Genomic DNA, 19811 nt, shown 5'->3' with positions numbered 1-19811 from the left:
AAGGAAGGCTGAAGGAATTGGGTTTGTTTAGTTTGGAAAAGAGAAGACTGAGAGGGGACCTGATAGCAGTTTTCAGGTATCTAAAAGGGTGTCATCAGGAGGAGGGAGAAAACTTGTTCACCTTAGCCTCCAATGATAGAACAAGAAGCAATGGGCTTAAACTGCAGCAAGGGAGATTTAGGTTGGACATTAGGAAAAAGTTCCTAACTGTCAGGGTAGTTAAACACTGGAATAAATTGCCTAGAGAGGTTGTGGAATCTCCATCTCTGGGGATATTTAAGAGTAGGTTAGATAAATGTCTGTTAGGGATGGTCTAGACAGTATTTGGTCCTGCCATGAGGGCAGGGGAATGGACTTGATGACCTCTCGAGGTCCCTTCCAGTCCTTGAGTCTATGAGTAACAACAGAGGAAGATAGGGTAAGTCAGAGGGATTCCCTTATTCCCCATCATCATCCCAATCCTCCTGTTGTTCAGTTGGTTGGGTCAATATTTTTTCTAAAGGGCTGGGAAGAGGATTCCCTAGTAAATTACTTGGAACTACGCAAAATACCCTTGCATTGGGCTCCCAAAGCAGTTGTGGCCCAGGTCCTGCAGGAGGTCACTCCTGAAGATATCTCCTTCCTAATCAGTTGCATGTTGCCTATTATTTGGGAAATGCAATTCCTAGCTAGGTAGGGATGGGAAAATGGAAGTGACATTTCTCTTCAGCTCCCCCCTGGGAGATGCTGCAAATGTGTCGGAAATGAAATCCCTGTTGAATGTGATATAGCTGCAGAAAGATACCTATTTTTAATAGAGACCTGACATTTGATGTCTTACAGGGATTCTAAATCGCACCTGAATTTAGTCCCTAATTTAAATCTGTGCCATCAGATTAAAGAAATAAAAGGGCATAGTTGGGGGAGTTGTACCTCACTATCGCTACTGATCTGTTGTGTGGTTGGTGAAGAATTCTACACCAGAAAAGTGTCAAATTATTCCAAGTAAGGTCAAAGATTTGACAAGAACTCAGGTAAAAATTGCAGGTAGTGATGGTTGATTTTCACCTCAGAGATGGAAGCTATGGTGACCTGTGGCCCAGGTAAACTATTTTTAGAACCGTCTCCCTAGTTAAGAGGCATTGATCACACTCCTGAAGGACGCCATGATTAAATTGGGCACAACTGTCTGTTACCATTTGGATCCAAAGTTTCATGAAGCACAGAGAGAAACAGCTGATTCCTTCAGAGCCATTCCATGCCTATGGGTCCCAATCTGGCTGCCTTGTTGGACAAGAAGCACTTCCATGCTGGGCAAACAATGGTAGCCAATGAGGGAATGTATCAGATTCCAAGTTCAGACTGCAGGATACATGAATGCTGAGGCCAGAGTCTCTGGTTTTGTGTCTTCATTTTGTTCTAGAGTCTAATGTATCACTTCTCTACCTGCTGCTACTTTGAAAGATTAGAAAGTGTGAAAATAGAGGACAGGTGGTTTTTCTCATGATGCAGTCTTCCCATGTTGTGTGAGACCCCTTCCACCCACACTTCTGGGAGAAGCCCCAGGGAGAAATGAACTCACAGAAATGGAAGGCTCCCAGGTTATTGTAGAATGTGACTTCACACAAAGCTGACTGGGTGGAAATGGGAAGCAAAAGAAAACTGCCCTATGGGTTTATATGTTGTAATTATTGAATAAGTTGGTTCCAGCGACAATGAAATTAAACATGAAGTTAATTAGTATCACGGAAGAGGCTGATTATGTGATAACTTTCAGTGTTACAATATAATTCAGGTTTTCTTCTAGTTCTCTCCCTGCCCCTCCTACTACATAGGAAATGGAGGCTAATCCTGAAATTAAACCCTCACTCCAAAGGAATTAGAGTGGGGGAATATGTGAGAGAAATAGCATGTGTGAGGATAGAGACCCAGTGTAGACTGTAATTATTTCTATTTCAAATGGAATTTATCTTGATAAATTTTAAATCTTCTATTGAGAGGAAAATTACTTGAGACAGGATGTGTAACCTTTTACCCAGTTAGAGGGTAACAGGCACAGACTTCTCCAGGTCTCTTGTTTGCAAAGCAAAGACGTCACATCAGGCAGGAGATGTCAAAATCTACAGTGGTGATGGATGTGTGATGGGAGCTTTTCTGGGTTGGTTTTTCGGTTTGGTTTGTTTTCTTAATGTAATTTAAATTTTGCAACCAGTTATTTTTACAGAGGCCGAGGCCCCTTTTCCGTTTGAGCACAGCTGTTTAACCCTCAGGCCTGGCTCTGGAATCCTCCCCAAAACTGGCCTTGTGTTTTTCTTTCATGTTTGATATCTTTGGGGTTCACACATCCACACTACATGTGGTTCACAGCAACAGATACTTTGAGAAAGTGATGTGTAACATGTTTGTACTTGTGTATAAGAATGCACCCCTGAGGCGGTTTCTTTGTCTGGCCATGAGGGCAGTGGAGAGTCCCGCCACTGACTGAGCCGGTCCATTGTCTGGGGTGCATATTGATATGTCCTGTAGAGTCTGCGGGAAACTATTACCGTGCTTCGTCTGACAATAAACCTGGCCAGGTGCTGTCATCCCTTATCAGAGTCTGTGGTCATTGGGGGGTTCTCTCTGGGTCTGCTGTGCCAGCGATCTGCAGAGCCGGGGCAGCACACATGCAGCTGACTGTTATCAACATCAAACAAGAGCAGAGCACCACACCAGTGGCATCTGACAACAGGGTGAAATTTGTCATTATGGTCAGCAATTTTCATTTCCCTTCTCTGGGGGCAGATTTAGGGTTGGAGCTACCGCAGGCTGGGATGTAGAGCTCATGTTCCCAGGGCCGGCTCTAGCTTTTTTCCCGCCCCAAGTAGTGAACTGGGAAAAAAAAAATAAAGCCGATTGGCGGCATTTTGGTAGCAGCTAAAACGTGCCGCTTCATTCGTTGGCAGTAATTCGGGGGTGGGTCCTTCGGTCCCTCTCTTCCTCTCCGGGGGCAGCTCAGAGCGGAAGAGAGGGACTGAGAGACCTGCCACCGAAGACCCAGCCGTGCCACCCCTTTCCATTAGCCACCCCAAGCAGCTGCTTCCTTCGCTGGTGCCTGGAACCAGCCCGGCATGTCCCCATCTATCAGTTACTCTAGGAACTTGTCTCTGCTCTCAGGCTGCCTCCAGCCTGGCTGGTGAGTGCCTGAGTGCTTGGGAGTGAGTCATTTGGCATAAGTGGCACCTGGGAGAAACATGCTTGCCAGATGCATTGGTGGTATAGTGGTGAGCATAGCTGCCTTCCAAGCAGTTGACCTGGGTTCGATTCCCGGCCAATGCAGGGATGTGCCCTTTTCTTGGCCAGGAATTTTTTTAATATCAGTCCTGTTGTATCAGTTTATCAATGGAATGGGAGAATTAATGTCCCAAATCCCAGCAGGTCATTCAACACCCAGTAGAGGAAGAAAGAGGCGGGACTATACAGTGACCTCTTGGAGTCATCATGGTATTACAATGTTTGGGTTTTTTTTTTTAAATGTTTCCTTTACCTCTCTCTCCATTTTGGACTCAGAGCCTTTAAGGGCAGAAGGGACCATCGTGATCATCTGGTCCGATCTCCTGCACCTTGCAGAGCAAAGGACCCCACCCCCCCACTTCTGTAATAGACCCCTAACCTCTGCTTCAGTTACTGACATCCTGAAATCATGGATTAAAGCTGTCAAGTTACAGAGAATCTACCATTTACACTGGTTTAAACCTGCAAGTGACCCCTGCCCCATGCTGCAGAGGAAGGCAAACCCCCCCCCAGGGTCTCTGCCAATCTACCCTTGGAGAAAACTCCTTCCCAACCCCAAATATGATGATCAGCTAGACCCTGAGCATGTGGAGAAGAGGCACCGAGACAGCTGGGAAAGAATTCTCTGCAGTAACTCCGAGCCCTTCCCACCTATTGTCCCATCTCCGGCCGCTGGAGATATTTACTGCTAGCAATCACAGATCGGCCCCATGCCGTTACAGGCAGTTCCAATAATACCACCCCGTCCATAAACGTATCAAGCTCAGTCTTGAAGCCAGTTTGGGTTTTTGCCCCCACTGCTCCCCTTGGGAGGCTGTTCCAGAACTTCACTCCTCTGGTGGTTAGAAACCTTCACCTAATTTCAAGGTTAAGCTTGTTGATGGCCAGTTTATATCCATTAGTTCATTCCTAGTGGGGCATGTGATAGTGTGGGGGAGGGAGGGAGAAAGCCTGGAGAACTGACCGTGGGAGCCACAGAGATCCCCTGTTCCCTGACCACCCATCTCTGGGAAGAACCAGTTGGAATTTCCCTTGGGAAGCTGCCGCTAATAACTCAGGTGTAAAATCATTATTTTGTTGGAATCAGATTAAAGCCTCCTCACACCTGGTGTCATGGTCATTGAAATGGTTCATTCCTGGGATGTTACCAGCCACAGCAATCCAATAAGTGGAACCAAATCCCTTTCCAGAGCCCAGGCACACACAGAAATCCTGGGGCTTTTCGTTCCTAGGCTGCTGGCGCCATCGTCTGGCCATTTGGTTTCACTCCTTTGTTAAAACTTTTAGCTTTCTGCACATCCAAGGAATCATAGAATATCAGGATTGGAAGGGACCTCAGGAGGTCATCTAGTCCAATCCCCTGCTCAAAGCAGGGCCAATCCCCAGACAGATTTTTGCCTCAGATCCCTCAAGGATTGAACTCACAACCCTAGGTTTAGCAGGCCAATGCTCAAACCACTGAGCTATCCCTCCCCCCACTGCATCCAACAACGTGGGTATTCACCCACAAAAGCTCATGCTCCAGTACGTCTGTTAGTCTATAAGGTGCTACAGGATTATTTGCTGCCTGCATAGAAATGTTAATTCCCTGGGAGAGATTCGGAAGTGTTTCTCTGTTTTGTGTTGTTAAGGATTGAAATGTTCTCTGGATTCCTTGGACCCAGCCTGCCTCCTGTTCTACTGCCCATGCAGCCCCATCTCAGCCCTCAGCAGATGCTGATTCCTTCAGCCCCATCTGTGCAGGGTGTGAACCCTGTCACTTCGCATTGCCTAGTTCCCCTAACGCTGAGGGATTTCAGCTCCTCTGTGTCCCCAAGGACCCTACACAGCACTCCCCTGCTTACCACAGTTCAGATATTGAAGTAGCATGAGTCTACGCTTACTTTGGAGGCCTCACATCAATAACCATTTTTAATATGAACTTACTGGAGATTCTATCCCAATATTTGGGTGGGGGGAACCTGTTAAAAATATTCATAAAGCTCCTTTCCCAAGAGAGTCCAAGGGCTCTTGATATCCTGCGTATCAGGAATAAACGGCCATTGACCATGTAGCTGACTGTGGTATAAACATCTTAGATTTCCCCAGCTATATAAGATCCCATTTTTACATAAATGTCAGGGAGTCCTGCCTGAAAACAGTGACAATCTTAGAACAGTTCATCGGCAGAATTATTACACTAAAACATATGTGCAAAGCATGTGCCCTACCACTGCGCTTCCTCCCCACCAATACAGCTAATGCCATAAGGCATTGGGGGAGAGGGTCTCCATGCCTCATCTTGGTGGCAGAAGTGGTTTGGGGCTTCAAGAGCTTCCACATTATCACATAGTGGATGGGGCTGTGTGTGTGGAAGGTTGGAAGGGATGGAAGAGGGTGGGGACGCAGGCAGAAAGGGTTGGGCTTTGGCATCACTAGCCCCTGCTTAGCGAGTAGGATTCAGTTTAGGGCAGTGGTCCCCAAAAAGTGAGGCATGCCTCCTAGGGGGACACAGGAGAAGGTTCATGGGGGCACCTCAGGGCCCAAGCCAGCCCCATGGAGAGCAGGGAGGGAGCACCACTCTGCCCCCAGGCTCCAGGCCCCGCCTTGACCCTCCTTAGCCCCTCCACATCCCTCTCTGCAGCAAGCCACAGTCCTGGTCCACTCCTAGCCCCCGTTCTCAACTGTGGCTGCCGAGGGGCCGCAGACACAGATAAGAGAGCACAGTGTGAAAAGGTTGGGGACCACTGGTTTAGGGTGATGCCCTCAAATCACTTCTATGCAGTCTATTAAAAGGTATTCCTCACCCACCTAGCCCCTCAAGCAGGACGGACTAGGTATGTTGTGTGGCCATTTGGTTTCACTCCTTTCTGTTGGAACTTTTAGCTTTCTGTGAAGAAATGTTAATTCCCTGGGGGAGACTCGGGAGCGTTTCTCTGTTTTGTGTTGGTAAGGACTGAAATGTTCCCCGGTTCCTCGGTCCCCTGTGCTGCCCTTGACTCATCCCAGAAGGATAATAACATTTCATTGCACACATGTGATTTGTAACCCACCACCAGCCAAACCTGGTCCTTTTGGCACAGCCGCCCCACCATGCTGCGTAGCTAGGCGGAGTAGGTGGGTCTGTGCAAACACGGTCTGTTCCTGAAGTCTTTCCCCAGCTCCTCACTAGATGTGAGGGGGGAGCTCAGTCAGACCCTGCTTCTGCTTAGTATTTAAAAACTCCTTATTGGCCCTACCTCTGCTGGCCTTGGATTTCTCCTCCTGTCCCTTCCCTGACAGCTCAGATGAGGTGGCTGCGTGGTTAAGGTGATGCTGCTAATCCATTGTGCTCTGCACGTGGGGTTCAAATCCTGTCCTCATCGGAGACCTTCAGTCTTCTCTCTTCCATTACAAACAACCCTCTTCCCCCTTTGGTACAATCACAGACCAAACCATGTTGCTTCCTGCAAACAAAAACCATCTCAGGAACTCAGAACCCCACTGCTTAAAATACAATGTCTAAATACCAGATTTCTAAAAGAATTCACTAGTCCTGGATTTTTTAGTTTTTATCTTAAAAGGTAACGTCCTCATCATCTCCCCTCCCCATCTCCCCCCTTCCCCACCCCCAGTTCCGTCTCCCCTCCTCTCCCCGTCCCATCTTATATCCCCCCGCCCAGTCCCTTTTCCTCCCTTTCCCCCAGTCCTGTGTCCCTCCCCATCTCCCCACCCCCAGTCCCAGCTCCCCTCCTCTCCCTGGTCCCATCTCATCTCCCCCCCACCCAGTCCCTTCTCCTCCCTTTCCCCCAGTTCTGTCCCCCCCATCTCCCCACCCCCAGTCCCAGCTCCCCTCCTCTCCCCGTCCCATCTTATATCCCCCCGCCCAGTCCCACCTCCTCCCTTTCCCCCAGTCCTTTGTCCCCCCCATCCCATCTCCCCACTCCCATTTCCCCTCCTCTCCCCGTCCCATCTTATATCCCCCCGCCCAGTCCCTTCTCCTCCCTTTCCCCCAGTCCTGTGTCCCCCCCCACACACATCCCATCTCCTCACTCCCATTTCCCCTCCTCTCCCCGGTCCCATCTTATCTCCCCCCCCGTCCCGTCTCCCCCCTTCTCCCCTTGCCCCCCCATCTCCTCCCTTCCCCCCATTCCCATCTTCCCCAGTCCTGTGTCCCCACCCATGACCCCCGTTCCACCCTGGTCCCATCTCCCCCAGTCCTGTGCCCCCCCCATCTCGCCCGCTGGGTCCCATCTCATCTCCCCCTCGGATCCCATCTCCCCCTCACCCCCCTGGGCAGGGCGGGGCGGGGCTAACGACGGGTCCCGCCCCCAGCGCAGGCCCCGCGGGAGGGGGAGGGGCAGGACACGCGTGGGGCGGACACGCTCCAGCCGGGGGGAGGGGCCGGGCCCGGTTCGCCCCCTGCCCGGGGTGCCCCGCCCTGCCGCTGTCGGAGCGGGGCGGGACCGGGAGGGGCCCGGAGCGGGGGGGGGGATAAGGGGCGGGGCTGTGAAGAACTCCGCCCCCAAGGGGAGGCAGCCCCTCCTCAGAGCGCCCCCCCCGCCCCCGCGCGCTGTAACGGCCACAACCGTCACGTGTCTCCTCCCCCACCCCCGCCCGGTGCGTCACTTCCGGCCGCTGCGGCGCTGGGGGGACTCCGGGCGCGCGCCATAGCCGGTAAGAGCCGAGCGGGGCTGGGGGAGGAGACACCTGGGCCCGAGACCCCCCCCGCCCTGGGCCGGCCGGAAGCTGGGGCGGGGCGGGGCGGGGTCCCGGTGCGGCCTCCGTAGCGATGGGGGGGGCCGGGAAACCCCCGGGGGGAGGTGAGTGTGTGTCCGTGTCTCGCACCTGCCCCCCCCCCCGGCCCCCTTAACACCGCCCCTCCCCCATTTCACAGCCACAGGAACCCCCCCCGCCCTTCACACTGCCCCTCCCCCATTTCACAGCCACAGGAACCGCCCCCCCCCGCCCTGGGGGTTTGTCTCCCCGTTTTCCCCACAACTCTCAGACACGGATATAAACCCCCCCCCCCCCGCCCCCTTCTCTGCCTTGGCTGCTGCTGCCTGAAGCGGCCCCGGGCGCTGGGCCCTGTCTCTGAACCGCAGCTCAGACGGACCCTTTTCTCCGCTCCTCCAGCGCCTGCACATGTCGCCTCTTTCCTCTCTCTCCGTCTGCCACATCCCGGTGGGAAACGCGCTCCGACCCACCCCGGACAGGGGCTGCGGAGCGCAGCTCTTCGGGCGGGGCTGGGTTTGTCCTGAATTGCCAGAGGTTATGTTCTGCTGGGCACCTTCCTGGAGGTTGTTTTCATGCGTTTGTATTGCACAGCATCCTAGACATGTGGGCTGGACAGGGCCTGCAGCTGTCCTTTCTCTGCCCGGCTCTCCCTGCCCAGGCAGGACCCAGTATATGTACGTTATCTCTGACCGAGGTTTGTCCTACCTGCCAGCCCCCTCGACAGACTGTTCCCGAGCTGAACGGCCTGAGCTCTGGGGACCCCCACCCAGATCTGAGTGGGGAGCAGCTCTGGGGAGAGGAGACCCCAGGCAGTGGGCAGCTGGGTAAAGAGACTGAAGTTGGGAGGAGAAACATTGACGTGTCCAAGGGCTCCCAGGCTGCCCCTGACAGAGCTAGAAAGAGAGCCCAGTTCTAGGGGTGTTCTGGGCACTGAAGGTCTCTGCCACCCTGGTGTTTCAGGCACTGGTGCAAACCCTTCGTATGGACAGAATTTACACTAGTGCCCTCTGATTGGCATGGGGGCACCATTTACACTAGTGCCCTCTGATTGGCACGGGGGCACCATTTACACTAGTGCCCTCTGATTGGCACGGGGGCACCATGTCCCAGTTTGAAGGCTTGCGGGGGGACAGGGACACTGACTTCTCCCGACCCAGCACGCCCACCCCCGGCTGTGTGCAGGGACTGCAGCTGAGCTTCCCTGCCAAGACAGCCTGTGCATCCATGGACAAACCATCTCTTCCTGCAGCCTAATACAGTGGGGTCTGGGGACCTTTCCAAGCTCTGGGTGACGGGGCTCTGGAGTTACTGGGATCTGTTCCTGGCTCTGTCACTGACCTGCTTGGTGACCTGGGGGAAGTCACAGCCCCTCTGTGTTTTCCTCCTACCCATTGTCTGCTTGGATCGTGCTCTGTTTGGGGCACGGACTGCACTGATTGGTAGCAGTGTTAGTTAAAGCAGTTTGGTGGAGGTGTGTTTGTGATATGAGAAGATCTGGGTCTGAGTCCCCCATGTGTGCGATGAAAGGAGAGAAGTGCATCTGTACCGTTCGCTTCCAGTCTGTCTCATTTCTGCACTGAGGTGTGCATGTTGTCAGAAGGAAACGGGACTGTTTGCCATGGGAATGGTCAGCAGTGAGATGGGATCTGAGAGCAGTCTGTGTGCTTCACGATGGGTGAGTGAATGTAGAACGTTAGCTGGAACTTCTGTGAGTAAGGATGAAAGAGTTGTGAAAAGGGGTGAAGAGGTGTTCAATTGACCAAATGTGCAGCTGTTTCTGGGGAGCGGGCCCAGTATCAGAGTGTAAAACAGGTGTCAGTAGCTCCAGTACAGCGCAGCTCACCTAAAACCACATTCTGTCTTAGCAAAGGTGAGCTCTATCCCCTTCTCTTTGCTTCTGAAAGTTGCCTTTCCCAGGGCTTTGCTGCCATTGTGAATTGCAGAATTAGGATTATGTTGGCGTGTACCTTATCTCTGCCTTTCCTGATTATTACAAGTTTGAGATTTGCTGATCTCTCTTCTGGAGGGGCACCAGACAGCTTCAGGCAACTTTAAATCCTGCGTTCATAAAGTTTTAATACGTGAATTTCCTAGCTTTTTGCACAGAGCAGTGTTGGCAGCGCTATAGGCAGTTGTGGGTCTCACACAAGTTTGCAATTGGAGGCACAGAGAAGTGCAGTGACTTACCCAATGTCACCCAGCAGGCCCGTGGCAGAGCCAGGAATAGGCTGGGTCCAGTGCTCTCTCCACCGAGGTGCTGGGTGATTCTGAAGTTTTGCTCCCCTCTCCTGTACTTTTTGTTACGGTGGAATGGGAATAATGGTCATGCTTTCAAGTGTCTCTCTCCTTCTCCTCCTCCTCCTCCTCCTCCTCCTGACACCATTTTCAGCTCGGCCTCCCCTTCTTTCAAGTATCAGAGGGGTAGCTGTGTTAGTCTGGATGTGTAAAAACAGCAAAGTCTCCTGTGGTACCTTATAGACTAACGGACGTTTTAGAGTATGAGCTTTCGTGGTTGAATATCCACTTCGTCAGATGCATGTAGTGGAAATTTCCACGGGCAGGTATATATATGCAGGCAAGCTAGAGATAATGAGGTAGTTCAATCAGGGAGGATGGGCCCTGTTCTACCAGTTGAGGTGTGAAAACCAAGGGAGGAGAAACTGGTTCTGTAATTGGCAAGCCATTCACAGTCTTTGTTTAATCCTGAGCTGATGGTATCAAATTTGCAGATGAACTGAAGTTCAGCACTTTCACTTTGAAGTCTTCTTTCAAGTGTTTGCCATGGGCAGTGGGTAACACAGCCAGGGAGAGAAATCTCTGACATGGTTTGTGCCCCAGCTGATCCTTCTGCTCTTGGTCCAGCCTTGCCATAGCTCTGCCGCTCCTCCAAACAGGCCCCCTCCCCATACACTCTGGCCTGCCCCTGCACCCCATACACGTGTAACGTGTGCCTTGAAACTATTCCTAGTTTGGATTTGGGATGATTAAATTTGTTACCTTCAGCTCCCCCACACTCCAGTATCAGTTGTTTCGTGATGTCCTAATGGTTTTTTTCACTGATGGTTTGGGAGGGAGCAAGGCTGGTTAGTTGAGTCCATAAAGTAGATTTTCAATGTCAATGCTTTGTTCCGTAGATATGACCCATACGCTGATCTCTCAGTCACTGAGTCTTGGCCAGTGATGAGCTTTCTGTAGACACCTCACAGGACCATCCTGCAAGCGATGTGTTTGGTGTGATGGGTTTGTCAGGTCTCAGGTGAGAGCTGCTGGCAAAGACCAAGTGACCGTTTGTGTCACTGCCTAATCCCCATAGGCCAGGGAGAGGACGAATTTCTGCAAATGGCCTTCAGGACAGGTGCTGAGTTCACTGCAGTGCCCCTCGTCCCCTCTCTATTACCCTTCTTGGTGTGCTGTCTGGGACACTGCCCTGCTTCCTGCTCCCCAAGCCACCCGTAACTACTCCATGTGCCAGGCTGCTGGCAGCCCCCAGGGAGAGGCCATCCAGCCCATCAAACTGGTGCCAAACCGCTGGGCCTTAGGCCTTCTGGGGTGCAGCTCTGTGAGTCCCATTGGCCCCTGCCCCTGGGGTGCTACGGGCACATCCTTCTAGTGTGTCAGGCTCAACCCCCTGGCTGAGGCCTCGGGGCACTTTCTTCCTCTCTCGGGGCACCAGGTGAAACAGCAAAAGAGCTGACTGTCGGCACACAAGGCTAAATAAAGGAATGAAAGAAAGAAATGGGGAAAGAACTGTGAACAGCTCCCATCAGGATATGGGCCCTTCTTACTTCTGAGAGCCCTGGGAGTGTCTCAGTCCCCTTCATAGCTTACTGGGTCCCCAGTGCAAGTTTTAACCTGCTCCCCCTTTGAGCTCCAGGGATCCCCACCCTCTCTCAGTGAAGGCCAGAGCCCCGAATGCTGCCAGCCCTCTCCTTGGGGCTGGAGATGCTCCACAGACTGTTCCCTTCCCACCCCCCAGAGTAGAGTAGGTCTCTCCTGTTAACTCCTGCTCCAGTCCTGACATGGTTTGCAGGTGTGGAGAGGCTGGGCCAGTCCAGACTAAAGCAGCAGTTTAACTCCTTCTGTACCAGCGTGGGGTTTAAATAGCCCTTCACAGGCACCCAGGCCCAGGGAATGGCCCCCTATCAGCCCCATGCCTGATGTGGTGGGGAGACCCACTGGCAGCATTGCCCTTCAGGGTGCTGCTCCCACTCCCTCCCCTCCCCCTTTACTGCCACCACAGTGTCTGTCACCTTCACTTCCTGACGGGTGACCCCAGAAGGTGTGTTTTGTTATCCCTTTCCCTACCTCCTGGATCCGTCCTGCCCCCTCTGTCACTCACCTCTGTCTGAGGAGACAAGGTGGGTCATGGGGCGCGGGAGATGATCTGCTGCAGATCCATCACTGAAGGGGTGGCAGCCTTGAACCCCCTTGAAGGTTGCCGGGATGCTGACATGTGCTGGAGGAGAACTGGGGCTTGACTGAATCCAGGGACCATTTGGCCCACACTGTGTCCCTGTAAAGCCTGCTCTGCATTGCTGCCAGTTGCTGCTGTTGTGCCTGTAAGTCTCTGTAACGCTGTTCCCAGTGACTCGAGAGCACGAGCAGGAGCCTCAGGCAGACTGGTAAGAAGCAGGGAACAAACCCAAATTGGGTGTGAGGTCTGTATGGAGATTTCATCAACCAAGTATCCCGTGTAAACACTTCAGGCTGTGTAACGGCATTAACATGGAATCACAGACAGTGCCCCGAGTGATCTCATATATCTCACCACGCAGGTGAGCCAACCTTTGTGACAGATGGTCCCTTACTCCAGGGGTTCTCAACCTTTTTCTTTCTGAGCTGCCCCTCCCTCCCCCCAACATGCTACAAAAACTCTACGGCCCACGTGGGCCTCAGTAACTTGTTTTCTGCATATAAAAGCCAGGGCTGGTGTTGGGGGCAGCAAGCAGGGCAACTGCCTGGGATCCCATGCCATAGGGGTCACCACAAAGCTACATTGCTTAGGCTTTGGCTTCAGCCTCAGGTGGTGGGGCTCAGGAGCCTAGATTTCAGCCCCATGCGCTGGGACTTGAGCTTTCTGCCCTGGGCCTCGGCAAGTCTAATGCTGGCCGTGCTTGGCAGCCCCCCTGATAACTGCTCGTGGCCCTCCAGAGGGCCCAGACCCCTGGTTGAGAACCGCTGCCTTACCCTACAAATCACAGCGATGTTCAGGTTACTGCCAGTACCAAAGGACCAGTCACTTCCTTAGGTCAGCTGAATCTTAGAACTCACAAGAAAGACAACACTTGTAGCCAGTCTTGTAATAACCTGTATTAAGATGTATTTAAAAGGAAACGAGAGTTGTTTACAAAGTTAAAGTAGGTTAAAGCAGATTCAGACGAGTTACAGTCTTAAATTTCAAAAGGTAATAGAACTTCTATAATAAGCAAGCTCTACATATTCTTTAGGACTAATGCACACTAAGCAACTGGGGATCTCTTGCTTATGCCTAGAAACTTTGCCCGCCCAGAGTCCAAGCAGCATACAGATAATCAGTTCCTTCTGTATGGGGGTTTTTACCCCCTTCCTGCCATGTGCTCTGAGCTGCAAACTCAGCTAATGGGAAGTGAAGAGCACAACAACAGTCTTGTGTCTTCTTTAACATCCCATAATAGTCTCTCTGGTGTTGATGGACCTTTTCTGCCAGGCAGGATGTAATGCATTCGGTTGCCAATCAGCACTTCACCTAGGTAAAGTCTCTCTCTTGTCTGGTGACTTACATAGTCACAAAGCCTCACAGTGCAACTAGTCAGATATTAACCCTGGCAGCAACTCACAAGCGTTCAATAAAGTCTAAACATTAAACACATTGTTATAATTCTAATACCTGTTTTAACAATACTAACACAGGGGAGCCAGACTGATTCCAGCCGTGCGTTTGTCCATGTTCAGTTAAGACTTGGGAGCTTTTGCAAAAGCTGACACCTCATCTGCCAGTTTCACAGGCAGGATGGGCAGGGATAGTGTCTCTAGCCTCTGTTTGCCAGAAGCTGAGAATGGGTGACAGGGGATGGATCACTTGATGATTCCCTGTTCTGTTCATTCCCTCTGGAGCACCTGGCTTTGGCCGCTGAGCTAGATCACTCCATCATTGGAGATTTTTAAGAGCAGGCTGGACAAACACCTCTCAGGGATAGTCTAAACCAGTGGTTCTCAAACATCTGTGCTGGTGACCTCTTTCAAATAGCAACACTCTGAGTGCAACCCCTCCCCCCCATTAAAAAAAACACATTTTAATATATTTAACACTATTATAAATGCTGGATGCAAACTACGGTTTGGGGTGGATCTTGACATTTTGCAACCCCCCGTGTAATAACCTCATGATCCCCTAAGGGGTGCTGACCCCCAGTTTGAGAACCGCTGAGCTAGACGGACCGTTGGTCTGATGCAGTGGGCCATTCTTATGTTCACAGTCTCTATCAGGAGTATCTACTCACTTGGACTCACTGGGAAGCCATATAAAGACACAGGCTGTGCTGAGACAAGGAGGCCCAGTCTCAGAACCTCCGGGATCATGCTTGCCAAAAGCTAAAACTAGACACAGCCCATGAAAGGGAGCACTGCCAGGAGAGACTGTATAAAGGTTGGAGCATCCAACAACTTGGTAAACCTGAGAGAGCTGCCTTGGGGCAATGACAGGGAGAAACCCCCAAAGGGGATCCTTTGATTCTGCTCTTCTCTGGCATTTGCTTGATAGAATCACAGAACCGGAAGGGACCTCGAGAGGTCATCTAGTCCTGTCCCCTGCACTCAAGGCAGGACGAAGTATTATCTAGACCATCCCTGAGAGGTGTTTGTACAATCTGCTCTAAAAAATCCACAGTGATTCACTATGACCCCCTGATCCCTTTCCGCTGCAGATCCTCCTTCCTAGGCAGTCATTTCCCATTTTGTATGTGTGCAACTGATTGTTCCTTATTAAGTGAAGTACTTTGGATTCGTCCTTATTGAATTTCATCCTATTTACTTCAGACTGTTTTCCAGTTTGTCCAGATCATTTTGAATTTTAATTCTATCCTCCAAAGCCCTTGCAACCCCTCCCAGCTTGGTATCGTCCGCAAACTTGATAAGTGTAACAGAGAGACTCTGCTACTAGGAGGGTTTCACCCTGTCTCAGAGAGTTACACGCTGGTGGGAGGGGGCTAGACCTGTACTGGAATAAGGTCACTCTGTGCTTCACAGTTTGGTAGAACCTAGAATGTCCATTAGCAGGGAAAATCCTGGGGGGAATCGGCTTGTGGAATGAACAAATACCCCATCTGAATGCTCTCACATTGTCCTTCTCGTCCTGGCAGGCTACAGAACAACGTCCAGGTTTCGCTGTAGATCATCCCCTCCTCCCAGGGGGAAGGAAATGGCTGCAATGGAGCTGGCTCAGGTAAGGGATTGTCGGGCTGGTGGTGGGTTCTGCTTGGAGGGAGAGGAGCAGTGGATGCATAGGAGGGTGGGAGCTGCTCAAGGTAGTGGGAGGCAGGAACTATCTATGGTGGGGGAAGGGGAGGGGACAGGATGTGACAAACCTGCTGAGGCTTGTGTACTCTAGGGTGTGATGGGCTGTCACCCTAGGGTGCAGTCTTGGGGACTTCTGGGAACCCTTGTGCCCTCTAACCCTCAAGCTGGGCTGGCTCTTCTCACACTGCTTTGCCGGAGATTCAGCCAGCCTCTCCAGGCCCTGTTATCACCCAGCACGACAGCAGGTGGGTGCCATACACCCAGCTAAGCTACCTGAGTGCTTTACCTAAACCACTCAAGGACAGAGAGAAGACGTCAGCCAGTTTCCCAGTTCCCCAACCTTGCACTCTTGCTGTAATATAAATCCAAAACGATACCATCTTATACTACACAGGAATCTCTATAATGTAAGCTCATAAATATAGTTCGCCTTTCCCTCGATATGGGGAAGATACGCACAACAAGCTTGTGCTAACCAAGCTCAGATTTTCCCCAGACACTTCACTGAAAATACACTGATTATGATAAAGCATAAAACAAGTTTATTAACTACAGAAAGATTTTAAGTCGTTATAAGTGATAGCAAACAGATCAAAACAGATTACTTAGCCAATAACCAAAAACTCAAAGAAGCCTAACATACAAAATGGATAGAATTTGAATTAGCAGTTTCTCACCTGATTGACGATAGAAGCAGTCCCCCAAGTTTCCATACACAAGCTAGAAATCCCTTTAGCCTGGAACAAACACTTCCCCCACTTCAGTTTTTGTACCTCAGGTGCTTCCAGGAGTTCCCTTGTGTGGGGAATGAGGCCAAGAGATGATGTCGCACCCCACCTTACGTAGCTTTTCCATATGGCGGGAACCCTTTGTTCCAAACTCAGTTCCCAGTTCAGTTAGTGGAAAAATACAGGTACCAAAATGAAGTTCATTGTCATGTGGTCTGGTCACATGCCCTGCTGAGTCATAGTAGCCATGACTCCTAGGCTGGCTGACAAATTCACAGGGGGGCTAAGCTCTTCCATGGTCCATTGTCTTGGTTGATGAGCCTTCAGCACTGTCTGGCTTCTTCACTGTTGTGCCTGAAAGGCTTGTTGTGGGTGTAACCCAGAGTAAGCACATGTGAAATACAGATACAGAGTCAATATCCATAACTTCAGATACAAACATGATCCATGCACACAGGTAGGATAATCATAGTCAGCAAATCATAACTTTTCCGGTGACATCGCACATGACACATCTTGCACAAAATGCCTCATCATTATGTCCTAATGATAATATAATCCTACCACTATGCTGAATGTGGGGTGTAGTGTCAGATGGGGCCTAATTTCAAGCCACAGGGGTTGGGAACGGAACTTCCCCTCTTTGTGGAAGAGGCAATAACCCCCCAGCCAGGGCTGGGAAAACTTCCCAGGCTCCCAATGCTGGAGCCAGAATCTACTGACACTTCATTAGTTACTACCACCCCCAATCTTTGTGGCAACTGCAAACTTTATCAGTGATGACTTTATATTTTCTTCTAGGTCATTAATAAGAATGTTAAATAGCACAGGGCCAAGAACCAATCCTTGTGCGAACCTCCTGGAAAGAAATCCACTCGATCACGGCTTCCCATTTACAATCACAGTTTTCAATCTATTTAATGTATGCCGTGTGTGTTTTGTATCTTTCTAGTTTTCTAGTCAAAATGTTGTGCCGAACCAGGTCATATGCCTTACAGAAGTCTAGGTATGTTACATCAATACTATTAGTTGCAGCCAAACTTTTGATCTCATCCAATAAGGATATCCAGTTAGTTTGATAGGCTCTATTATCTCTGAACCTTTGTTAATAGGCACTAATTATATTATCCTCCTTTAATTCTTTATTAATTAAATCCATATTCACTGCTCCATTCTCTTGCCCAGTATCGATGTCAGACTAACACTCCTGTAATTAGCTGGGTCACCTCTTTTACACTTTTTAAATATTGGCACAGTATTAGCTTTATTCCCATTTTCTGGAATTTCCCCAGTGTTCCAAGTCCTAATTAAAATATAAGAACTAGAGGTCACCAAATGAAACTAATAGGCAGCAGGTTTAAAACAAATAAAAGGAAGTTCTTCTTCACACAGCGCACAGTCAGCCTGTGGAACTCCTTGCCTGAGGAGGTTGTGAAGGCTGGGACTGTAACAGTGTTTAAAAGAGAACTGGATAAATTCATGGAGGTTAAGTCCATAAATGGCTATTAGCCAGGCTGGGTAAGGAATGGTGTCCCTAGCCTCTGTTTGTCAGAGGATGGAGATGGATGGCAGGAGAGAGATCACTTGATCATTGCCTGTTAAGTTCACTCCCTCTGGGGCACCTGGCATTGGCTACTGTCGGTAGACAGATACTGGGCTAGATGGACCTTTGGTCTGATCCGGTACGGCCATTCTTAATAACAATCCTCCACCAGGTCTTTCAGAGCTCTTGCATACAAGTTATCAGAACCTACTTATTTAAACATGTCTAATTGTAATACCTGCTGTTTAATGTCCTCATGAGTTATTGTTGGAATGGAAAGACTGTCGTCATGAACATCTTATGATGTGACTTACATCATCTGTTTTTCTTCAAATCCAGGAGAGGAATATTTATTGAACACTTTTACCTCTTCTACATGATTGTTGATAATTCTGCCTTTTCCATCTAGTAATTTACCACTACCATTGTTAGGGATGAATTTTGTACTTAATATACTTTTTAAAAACTTCCTTCTTATTTTCATTGATTGATCATTGATTTATGATAGCTTCCCTACCAATTTTCTACAATTCTGACCTTCTAACTTATAGTCTTTACTCTTGACTTCCCCTTTCTTCCACATATTTTATTTGGAGAGTGTTGGGACTCCTACCAGGGAGCCACCAGCAGGGTCCAGAGACAGCCCCATCTCCTGTATAAACCTCTGGCTAGTGGGTATGTGATAAATGTGATGACCCTGCTTCCGTCTGTCAGCTGGGAGACACAAAGGTTTTCTCTTTCTACCCTCTGATGGCTCCTGGCTGCTCTAGGCAAAGTGGGGTGGGACTCTGTTAACATGTGCCTCCCGGAGCTTCCGTTTCCCTGGTGCTGCTGTTCCGTGAATAGTGGGGTTGTGAGTGGGGCAGCAGGTACTGAGAGTTGGACTCTTGCTCTTTCAGGGGCGGGTGACTTTCGAGGAGGTGGCTGTGTATTTCACCGGGGAAGAGTGGGCTCTGCTGGATCCTGCTCAGAGAGCCCTCTACTGGGATGTCATGCAGGAGAACTACGAGACGGTGGTCTTGCTGGGTAAGGAGTCCTCTCCCCTGGGGTCTCTAAAGAACCTGAGTAGTAATAACTTTATACTTTTATTCATCGTATAAGTTTTGACAAGTTTCCTTGTCCCCCTTTTTTTGCCTCATCTCCCACCCACTAGTATAATTTTTGGACATGTGCCTTTTTGGTGCCGTCAGTCAATTGAAAATTGCATTGAAGGTATCCTTATTGGATACATTCATAACTACATTAATCACTGTAGCTTTCATGCCTTTTCCTCATTGTAAAAGGAAAATATGCCACCTGTAGAATTCTAAATGGAGTAAATAGGTGTGTGACTCGTGCATGGGCTTCTGTGACAGTCAGATGAGCTCCTCTTTTGATAGGAGAATGTATAATGTTGGCATTCAGGACCCCATGGGTGAAGGGAGAACAGAGCTGTGGGAGGGGCTGAGAAGGGAGGAGTAGATAATTCTGGGGTGCCAGGACATGGGGTGCGTGTGCAGGGTTAGAGCTAAGCAGCAGCAGGGAGGGAGGAGGTTGTGAGAGACGAAGAGGGAACACAGGAATCTCCCAAGATGCCAGGAGGTGGTGCCGGCTGAGAGTAATGGGACGAAGGGGAGAGGAGTGTGGAGGAAGGGCACCCAGGAAGTGGGCTGAGTGGGTCAGTGGGAGGGAGGAGAGGTTTGGGGATCTAGAGCTGTGGGGGATCCCAGACCTCTAACCCTGAATTCCTACCCAACCCTTGTTGCTTTAGAGCCTCCACTCCAGTTTTATTTCTGTTCAGTTTCACTTCATTATACATTTCCCTTCCCTCACAAATATTATTTTAACTCTCTCTCTCTCTCTCTCTCTCACTTATTAGCCCCCTCCCCATATAACCTCCCCATCTCTATGCACAGCGACCCTGGCCACTGATTCTGAGTCCTTGCTGCATTCCTCCCTCCCAGAGCAGGGCCCCTACCCAGGCACAAATGGGCACTTTGTTGATGATGTCACAGGCTGGTAGTGTGGCTGTACAATTTTTACACCTACAAGATTACGTATTGCGGTACAGCTCACCCTTGTACATGGCTACTCAAAGTTAATGGAGGAGATGAAATTTG

At 50.2% G+C, this 19811-nt stretch overlaps 1 protein-coding gene, 1 long non-coding RNA gene, 1 other non-coding gene and 1 pseudogene across 10 annotated transcripts in view; 3 read left to right on the top strand and 1 right to left on the bottom strand.

Moving 5' to 3' along the window:
- Positions 1–19811, top strand: part of LOC115643461 — a 591865-nt pseudogene that overhangs the window by 55683 nt on the left and 516371 nt on the right.
- The window catches only part of LOC115643458 (zinc finger protein 271-like), a 200782-nt gene that overhangs the window by 21170 nt on the left and 159801 nt on the right, over positions 1–19811 (top strand). The window contains exon 4 of one of the 8 annotated variants that reach the window (XM_030547509.1): positions 15285–15367. The exons of the other annotated variants lie outside the window; for them this stretch is intronic. Within the exon in view, the coding sequence (XP_030403369.1) occupies positions 15285–15367 (83 nt within the window). The remainder of the gene's footprint in view (positions 1–15284; positions 15368–19811) is intronic. 8 annotated transcript variants of the gene reach the window in all.
- On the top strand, positions 3226–3297 carry TRNAG-UCC. Its single transcript has one exon. It is a non-coding gene; the product is annotated as a tRNA-Gly (tRNA).
- LOC115643485 lies at positions 11219–17452 on the bottom strand. The gene is made up of 3 exons (XR_003998335.1): positions 16119–17452; positions 13135–13254; positions 11219–12566 (listed from the first exon to the last, which is right to left on the bottom strand). It is a non-coding gene; the product is annotated as an uncharacterized LOC115643485 (long non-coding RNA).

The sequence above is a fragment of the Gopherus evgoodei genome, unplaced genomic scaffold, assembly GCF_007399415.2.
Source record: "Gopherus evgoodei ecotype Sinaloan lineage unplaced genomic scaffold, rGopEvg1_v1.p scaffold_60_arrow_ctg1, whole genome shotgun sequence".
Classification (NCBI taxonomy): Eukaryota; Metazoa; Chordata; order Testudines; family Testudinidae; genus Gopherus; species Gopherus evgoodei.
The sequence above is the reverse complement of the archived record's forward strand: the minus strand, read 5'-3'. Positions and strand labels throughout refer to the sequence as shown.